We start from the raw sequence: 9,261 nt of genomic DNA, 5'->3' as shown, positions 1-9,261 counted from the left end.
CATTGTTCTTGTTAATGCTCAGGGCGTTATTTATGAAGAAAATCAAAATGATATTATTAATGAGGAAAATCCTCAAGATATTATTGTTGAAGATGACATTATTTATGAAGAAGATGACATTATTTATGAAGAAAATCAAAATGATATTATTAATGAGGAAAATCCTCAAGATATTATTGTGGATGACATTATTAATGAGGAAAATCCTCAAGATATTATTAATGAGGAAAATCCTCAAGATATTATTGTGGATGATGTTATTAATGAGGAAAATCCTCAAGAAAATAAGCTCTTTATTCCAAGAACACTGGACGAGCAAATTGAAACTGTTCTCAAATCATTCCACACGTATGAATATAATAGAATTGCATATAATTGGTCCATTCCTTCAGGGAATGAATTAGTTAATAATTTCCCAAGAATAACTGTAGGCTTCGACGACGAAACCAAAATTATTCTTAGGAATATTCTATCCGAAATACCGGATGAAAAAAAATATTTTTAATAGCATTTGACGAATGCTGTACAGTAAAGAAAAACAAAACATGTGTTTTTCTGCTTGTACCACTTTTTGATATTGGTATAAAGCAATTGATTTTGGGCTTATTCCCAAACACAGAAGAGATGTCTGTAACAGATTTAAAAAATATGTTTATCCAAATTTTTAAAATAACAGACGACCTTGGAATAAAAGTTTACAAGTGCATGTCTGATGCTCATGCAACAAATTATAGACTATTCAAATATACAAGAATAGATAACGATATGTATGAAATTGTTCCTGGGTATACGTTAAGACATGGCTATGATATTTATCACGCCATACATAATTTTGCACGATCCATATTGCAAAAATTTCATGAATTTATGCGTCTTTAGATCGAGTTCCATAGTAGAGCAAAATCATGAAATTGCTGTAGTGAGGAACTCAATCTAGAAACGCCTAATTTCATGAAATTTTTACAGTGAAATTACTCTCGTGTGGACCGGGACTAACTGTACATGTATTTCGTTTTTGAACGCACACGCAATACGCAATTAATTAGGTAAACACATTAAACGGTCGGCAAATGGCAATATTTTATTGACATGAAATAACTGTAGGAAACATACATATAGTGAATCACAGTCAAAAGTATCCACTTCACTTTCTTTCATTAAATGTGCGATTTCTGAGTTAATTAATGATAGCGATTTCATTCTTTTTTATGTTGTTACATTAGTGTCTTAACTGAAATATTATAAAATAAAATTAACAAAATTCAGGTAAGTTTAGATAAAAAAAATAAAGATTGTCATACAACATTGATTCCTACCTCACAGTGAAAAGTATCCAATCTAAAAGGTTTATGAAACCAAAAGGATTTCTTAGGTGTTTAGCACTTGGCATGACATCCTTTGTTATCTTTTACAGCTTTTAGCCTTTTTGGCAAAAATTTAACTAAATTTTCGGTGCACTATATCTGAATTTTTCCACATTCTTCATGCAAGGAATATTTCAGGGTTCCTATACTTTAGATGTTATAAATTCTCATATTTGTCTCCAAAATACTCCATAAATTGCCTATAAGCTTCAAATCCGGGGATCGGGGAGGTGTTGGAATCACTTTTGGACAGCAAAATATGTGATTTGTGCTCGGGCCCATATATTGATAAAATTGGAATGTTGTCCCAAATCCCATTTTTTCAGCGCCTAAATTTCAAATTATCCTTTCAGAATGTTTAAATAATACATCTTATCCTTAATTCCTTCGATAAAGACACGATTTCCTACACCGGAAGCACTCATATAACGCCATACCACAACAGATTCTCCTCTGTGCTTTACTGTTGAAATTGTGTGTTTAGGGCCCAAGGCGGTATTTGCCCTATGACATACCTTAATTGGTTTGAAATGTAGCGCAAAAAAAATGGAATTTAGGACAACATTCCAATTTTATCAATATATGAGCCCGAGCAAAAATCACATATTTTTCTAAAATGGATGCTATGTAACTGTCCAAAAGTGATCCAAACACCTCCCCGATCCCCGGATTTGAATCCTGTAGATAATTTATGGAGTATTTTGGAGACAAATATAAAAACTCGTAACATCTAAAGTATAGGATCCCTGAAAAATGCCTTGCAAGAAGAATGGGGAAAAATTCCGATATCTTGCCCCGAAAACATAGTTAAATCTTTGCCAAAAAGGCTAAAAACTGTAAAGGATAACAAAGGATGTCAAGGTAATTCGAAGGCTTCTGCATGTAATTTGCCCCTTGGAATGGTGTGAAAACTATAAAATTTGTGAGAAAGCTTAGGAATTCGTATATTTAGCGAAGCTCAGGAGCGCATATATTATCCACAAGAAAAACTTCATAGCGCTCTTGGATCCCAGAATTATTAGTCCCACTGTATTTTCTGGGGTTTCATAAACTACTAGACTGAAAAACTCAAAGAAATCTGCAAGGGTCCGCCTTAACGAGCTATACGCAAAGTCTGACATTAAATAACGGTAATTAATCCACAAATATGTTCCTATTTTGTCTAAAATATGTCATAGACAACCAGAGACATTCGATAACGCAATAAAATGTAAAATTTGTATTGCTTATTCCATAAATTTTACGGTAATCTTAATATTTCATTGGGTGTATGTACACTTTTTCCCTATTATTTTTTTAATTTTTATAGAATTTAGCGTTATTCGTATTATGGAATATATTTTTGTTGTATGTAATATTGTTTATTAGGGATATGAAATAGAACTATGTACTTGGATTTTCATAAAAATGCGTGCTTACCCTTAAAACTCGAGATTTATAGGGTGTATGTAGACTTTTTTGGTTGACTGTATTAACTCTTAGAAATCGCAGTTTAAATGAAAGAAAGTGAAGTGGATACTTTTGACTGTGATTCACTATATGTATGTTTCCTACAGTTATTTCATGTCAATAAAATATTGCCATTTGCCGACCGTTTAAATGGTAGTTTGCCCCTTCTTACGGCAATGTGAACAACGCTTCTTCGGACCGCCTTCGGGATCACTTTCATTAGGTTCAGTCTTCCCTCGCGTTCACGTATTATTCACCCTTATTACGGTTGGCGTTGTCGTATCCAAAATTGCAAGCTGACGTGTCGTAACGTCTAATTGGTATTATGTATGTTTTTGAACAAAAAAGCAAAAATTTCAATTTTTAAAGAATTCTTTTTGTATCAAACATAATTAGAATTATTAGTAGATCATTTTTAAACTTTTAATTCAGAAGAAAAACTAACCCTATGGTTTTTACAATCAAAATAAGTGTTTGGCGTAGACGTTTTTGTGGTGGTTGGCGTAGTCGTTGTCGTAGGGATATTTTTTGGTACCACGTAACATTTACGACAACGACAATTTTTTTCTCATACAAAATTTAAAAAATATATATTTTTTAATTGTAAAACTATTTGTTTGAAATCATCTTTTGAGCAAGAACTAAGAAATTTACATTGCATCAATCGTTATATGAGGACTCTAACAGATTTCCAATAGAAAGTGTGTCATCTGATAAAGACACGAAATTTATCTTATGCAAATGAATCAAAGTAGTAATATTTGTATTTATTATAGTGATTTTCCAATATATTTTAATAATCATTGCAAAAAAATTCTTTTGAAATTAATTTGTTTTTATTTTTATATGCTGTCGTTTACAAAATCGGTCACGACTCTTTCCTCGTATTTCAACGCCATACGTAATACCAATTTGTCGTGTTACGCCATACGTAATACCGATTTGTCGTATCAAAAAAAATAAATGTTGTATTTAAATCAAGAAATGCGTTCTGGGAATTACAAATGTATTTCTTTCGATTTTTTAAGGATATAAAATGCTATAAAAGACAAAAAATGTCGTTGTATATAATTTTTCATCATATAAAAATGTATCTTACGACTACGCCAACGTCTACGCCTACGACAACGTCTACGTCACTTGAACGTCTACGACTACGCCAACCGTAATAAGGGTGATTATGTCTTCAGCTTCTGTTGCAGCTGCAAGCAACTCATCAAAATTTTGAATTTTATCTCACACTGAACATGAGTTCAAAAACTATTCGCCAAAACAGCTGTTATGTTGTTTTAGGTTATGTTTTAGGTTTTTGGTCTCACACTGAACATGAGTTCAAAAACTATTCGCCAAAACAGCTGTTATGCTTGGTTTACATTTACGAAATCCACTCGATTTCAACTGTCAATTCCATAGGTTAAACGTCAAATGAAATCCAGATGAGATTTCATTTGACGTTTGAGCTATGGAATTGACAGTTGAAATCGAGTGGATTTCGTAAATGTAAACTTAGCATTATGTTGTTTTAGGTTATGTTTTAGGTTTTTGATCTCACACTGAACATGAGTTCAAAAAATATTCGCCAAAACAGCTGTTATGTTGTTTTAGGTTATGTTTTAGGTTTTTGATCTCACACTGAACATGAGTTCAAAAACTATTGTTTTGATTGTGTAATCTACACTGAACATGAGTTCAAAAACTATTGTTTTGATTGTCGCCAAAACAGCTGTTATGTTGTTTTAGGTTATGTTCTCACCAGTGTTGTTGTATCAGTATTGGGGATTTTTCGCCAAATTGGGGAATTTTTCTCTGAAATGGGGAAAAATATTTGTGGATTTTTGGGGAATTTCTTTTTTGAGTAATTATTTCAGATTATCTGAATCGTGATGCAAAAACTTTTTACAAATTGTTGTTCGATAACTTTCTGCTTTTCATGCTTTCATATTTACCCCCCCCCCCCCCCCCCCCTCTCAGTTAAAACAATTTTATTTATTATATTATTCATTTATTGAAATTCATTTTAGTGATACTAAAACATAAAAAAATATAAAAATTAAATTAAATTAAAAAATTATTATTCCATATTAATTCACTTATTAATATTTAAGGGGTAGTTTACACTATATGTAAATGTCATATGACATGAAATTTTCCATCGTTAAATATTCGCTAATATGTGGAATATTGGAGATTTTGCTTACGCCATTTATTCTGTGCATCCACCCCAACAAAAATATAATAAAATTACGTCTCCACATTGTCTCCGTGGGTAGATATCGAATGTTTTTATTTCGTGTCATATGACATTGATAGATAGTGTAAACTGCCTCTAAGTCTATGTATTGTTTTTCTATTCATGTTGTTGCAACTGTTGTTGAGCTGCCGCTGCAGCTTGTTGTTGTTGCTGTTGGTGACTTGCGGCGGATGTTGTTGGCTGCTCATCATTTTGTTGTTGTTGTTGCTGCTTTGCGGCGGATGTTGTTGGCTGTTCATCATTTTGTTGTTGTTGTTGCTGCTTTGCGGCGGATGTTGTTGGCTGTTCATCATTTTGTTGTTGTTTTTGCTGCGGCGGATGTTATTGGCTGCTCATTTTGTTTGTTTTGTTGTTGTTTTTTATAATTTGGTCTGCGCCATGTATATTTATTTATTTTATAATTATTGCTGCGTGCAGCAAAGTGACGTTGTAAAAATTGCCTTTGTAGGTCTGTAAGTTGTTCTGGTTGTTGTTGTTGGTATTGTTGTTGTTGTTGGTATTGTTGTTGGTATGGGTGGTGTTGTTGGTATTGTTGTTGTTGTGGGTGTTGTTGTTGTGGGTGTTGTTGTTGTGGGTGTTGTTGTTGCTGCTGCTGTTGCTGTGCAGTTTGTTGCACAGTTTCAACTGGCATTTTCCCAGTTGCAAAGTCCACATTAAACAGCAAATGTTTGTTCTAAAAAAAACAGAAAAAATATGTATATCATAACATCAACAACAAATGGTTTGTTCGTTCGTTTGTTCCGTATTCCAAGAATCTACTAATTTTTACTACTTTTCCCGTGAAAAAAATAGCAGGTTCTGGAACAGAACAAAAACGTGTGATATTTCAAATATAACATATACATACCTCATTAAAAGACATTCTGCTTGCTTTTATGGCACTATCAGGAATCAGAACAGGAACACGGAACAAGAAATGTGTCAAAATGTTGTGCACTCTTCTTCCGCAGCATCTCCTTCCAGCAACATCGACATGCCATTTACCGCGTTTATATCAGAAATCTGTTCAGCCGTCTTGTACGTTGTAATTGCGCAGATAAATTCTTCTACTTTTAGCGGATTCCGTTCTCCATTGTACCTCGAACGGCAACCACTGAATGAACCACATTTCTCGCTTTGTCTTTTAACAGCACCCAGCAATTCCTTAAATTTTTAGGTGGTAAGAGAAGACATACTGATTTTTGCAGCGCAGTACGCTCACTTCAACGCAATAACTTGACTTTGAAGTCTTTTTAGAGAGTTTATCTGTTTTATACAATGGTCACCGAAGTCGGTATATCAATTCCAGAAACTTCCAAATCCTGCCAAAAATATAATAACAATTTATTTTCGTTGTGGACGCCAAATTAATCGAATCCTTTCGAAATGACAATTCCTTAATTAAATTGAATCAATGCAAAGTGTTCTTTCGTCGAAAATTGCTGGTAAAAGCTGCAACCCAAGAATGAAATTATAAAAACAAAATAGATTAATTCTTATTTTATAATTATTAATTATACGTTAAACAATGATGCCGCGTGCAACGGCAACCATCGCTGCCACGTATGCATATGCATCATTTTTACAGTGTTTTTTATTGTTAATAACGACAATAACATACAGCACAGAGAAAACGGCCGCGTATAGCAACTACATATTCCCTTATCCTTGACTGTTCTCGTTCTCAATAGCCACACGACGCAACAGCAAGAAGACGGCCACGAAGAGCAGTCACGAATTCCTGCGTCGGCTGGTACCATTTACATCATCATTGTGGCACCCCGATAAATGACGTATCCTGGACATTTCCCTTTACCCTCTTCCGATCATCATATCAGTAAACAGATCACCACGACTTCATAGGATCCGTACTATTCGAAACCATGTCAAATATTCGAAGAATTTACCACTCACCGCTTCAGAGAGCTGTACATTCGGGGACATCATCACAGCTGCAACTGCTCGATACATACCTACTGATCGAATACCTGAAATCAGAACAAATTTCCCAGCAGAGGCAACGGGATGGGCCCTAAAGACTCAAGAGTTAGAGAATTTACACTTTAACTAAGCAGGCTAGCATGCGAACACAAGCCGAAAAAGTGGCTAGACCATCTGAAGCAATGCAAAATTGGTGCAGGAATAAGTAAATTGTGGGCAAAGTTTAAATGATTACATATTGAATTCGGGACAAAAGGATCCCAGCAAACCAAATGTCAATTTCGGAAGCAAAATCTTTCAGATTTCTATATCTAAATGGCGGAATAAATTAAAAATTTGTTTTGTTATTCTTAAATCTTTCTTCGTTATGGTAATTGCCATCAATTATTTCATATTTGCACATGAAATATGGAATTAATAACGATTTTATTCACTTTTTAGGGGTGTACGAATATGAACTTTGCATACTGTATAGTGAATCACAGTCAAAAGTATCCACTTCACTTTCTTTCATTAAAATTGCGATTGCTAAGAATTGGTTAATGATAGCGATTTCATTCCTTTTTATATTTTTACATTAGTGTCTTAACTTAAATATAATAAAATTAAATTAACGAAATTCAGGTAAATTTAGTTAAAAAATAAAAATGGTTAAACAACATCGATTTCTACCTCACAGTGAAAAGTATGCACTCTAAAAGTTCCATGAAACCAAAAGGATTTCTTAGGAGTTAAGCACTTGGGATCACATCCTTTGTTATCCTTTACAGCTTTTAGCCTTTTTGGCAAAGATTTAACTAAGTTTTCGGGGCAAGATATCGGAATTTTTCCCCATTCTTCTTGCAAGGCATATTTCAGGGTTCCTGTACTTTAGATGTTACGATTTTTTATATTTGTCTCCAAAATACTCCATAAATTATCTATAGGATTCAAATCCGGTAATCGGGGAGGTGTTTGAATCACTTTTGGACAGTTACACAGTCTTACATAAGTATACGTACGCCCCATAAATCTCGGGTTTTAGAAAAAGTAATGATATTTATGAAATTCCAAGTACACAGGTTTATTTCGTCTCACTAATAAACAATATTTAATACAACAAAAGTATATTCCATAATATAAATAACGGTAAATTTTACAAAAACCAAAAAATGATACTTACAAAAGTATACATACGCCCCAAGGAAATATGAGTATTATCGTACAATTTATGGAACTAGCAGCAAAATTTATACATTTTATTGTTTTGGCGAATGTGTCTGGGTGTCCGAGATACATTTTAGAGAAAAAAAAAATAATTTTTGGGTGTTAAGTGCCGTTATTTAATGCCAAACTTCTTGTAAAGCTCGTTAAAGCGGACCCTTGCTGATTTCTTTCCGTTTTAGGTATTTGAGTATACAAAAGACACAATATTAGTGTCAGATTATAGATTTTGATATCCTAGAAAGCTTTTTAGTTGACCTTGTGCATAACACACCTTCCTGGGTGTCGATAAATTCAAATTTTTCCTAGGATATCTCAGGAAGTTAATAGTTTCCTCGGAATTCTTGGCTCAAATTACATACAAAAGACCTTGAATTGTATTTTAATATGGTGTTATATAATCCTTGGACACCAATTGAATCAGAAATGTGAAATATTCTGTTAAAAACCTGCTCCCAAAGCATCAAAATATAATCACTACCAAAAAGCATGAAATTTACACTGTGAACAACGTAGTTTTCGTATTATAACCATTACCGTCAATATAGGGTCGGAAAGTATCGGATAATTGTACATTTCTGATTCAATTGGTGTCCAAGGATTATATAACGCCATATTAAAACACAATTCAAGGTCTTCTGTATGTAATTTGAGCCAAGAATTCCGAGGAATCTATTAACTTCCTGAGATATCCCAGGAAAAAATTGAATTTATCGACACCCAGGAAGGTGTGTTATGCACAAGGTCAACTAAAAAGCTTTCTAGGATATCAAAATCTATAATCTGACACTAATATTGTGGCTTTTGTATACTCAAATACCTAAAACGGAAAGAAATCAGCAAGGGTCCGCTTTAACGAGCTATACAAGAAGTTTGGCATTAAATAACGGCACTTAACACCCAAAAATTATTTTTTTTTCTCTAAAATATATCTCGGACACCCAGACACATTCGCCACAACAATAAAATGTATACATTTTCCTGCTAATTCCATAAATTGTACGATAATACTCATATTTCCTTGGGGCGTATGTATACTTTTGTAAGTATCATTTTTTGGTTTTTGTAAAATTT

General features: G+C 33.5%; 1 protein-coding gene across 2 annotated transcripts; it reads right to left on the bottom strand.

Annotated features, from left to right (window-relative positions):
- Nucleotides 1-5,029: 5,029 nt before the first annotated feature.
- LOC141393872 (uncharacterized) lies at nt 5,030-7,216 on the bottom strand. Of its 2 annotated transcripts, XM_073967470.1 has the most exons (3): nt 6,958-7,216; nt 5,912-6,495; nt 5,030-5,737 (listed from the first exon to the last, which is right to left on the bottom strand). In XM_073967470.1, the coding sequence occupies exons 2-3, from the start codon at nt 5,924-5,926 to the stop codon at nt 5,354-5,356; spliced, it is 399 nt and encodes a 132-aa protein (XP_073823571.1). In that variant the 5' UTR covers nt 5,927-6,495; nt 6,958-7,216; the 3' UTR covers nt 5,030-5,353. The 2 variants fall into 2 exon arrangements, with proteins under 2 accessions (XP_073823571.1, XP_073823570.1); XM_073967469.1 differs by lacking the exon at nt 6,958-7,216 and having other exon boundaries at nt 5,912-6,642.
- Between the last annotated feature and the right edge of the window lie 2,045 nt (nt 7,217-9,261).

The sequence above is a fragment of the Musca autumnalis genome, unplaced genomic scaffold (genome assembly GCF_047663935.1).
Source record: "Musca autumnalis isolate F117 unplaced genomic scaffold, ASM4766393v1 scaffold_2, whole genome shotgun sequence".
Taxonomy (NCBI): domain Eukaryota; kingdom Metazoa; phylum Arthropoda; class Insecta; order Diptera; family Muscidae; genus Musca; species Musca autumnalis.
This window is presented reverse-complemented; position numbering and strand designations above follow the sequence as displayed.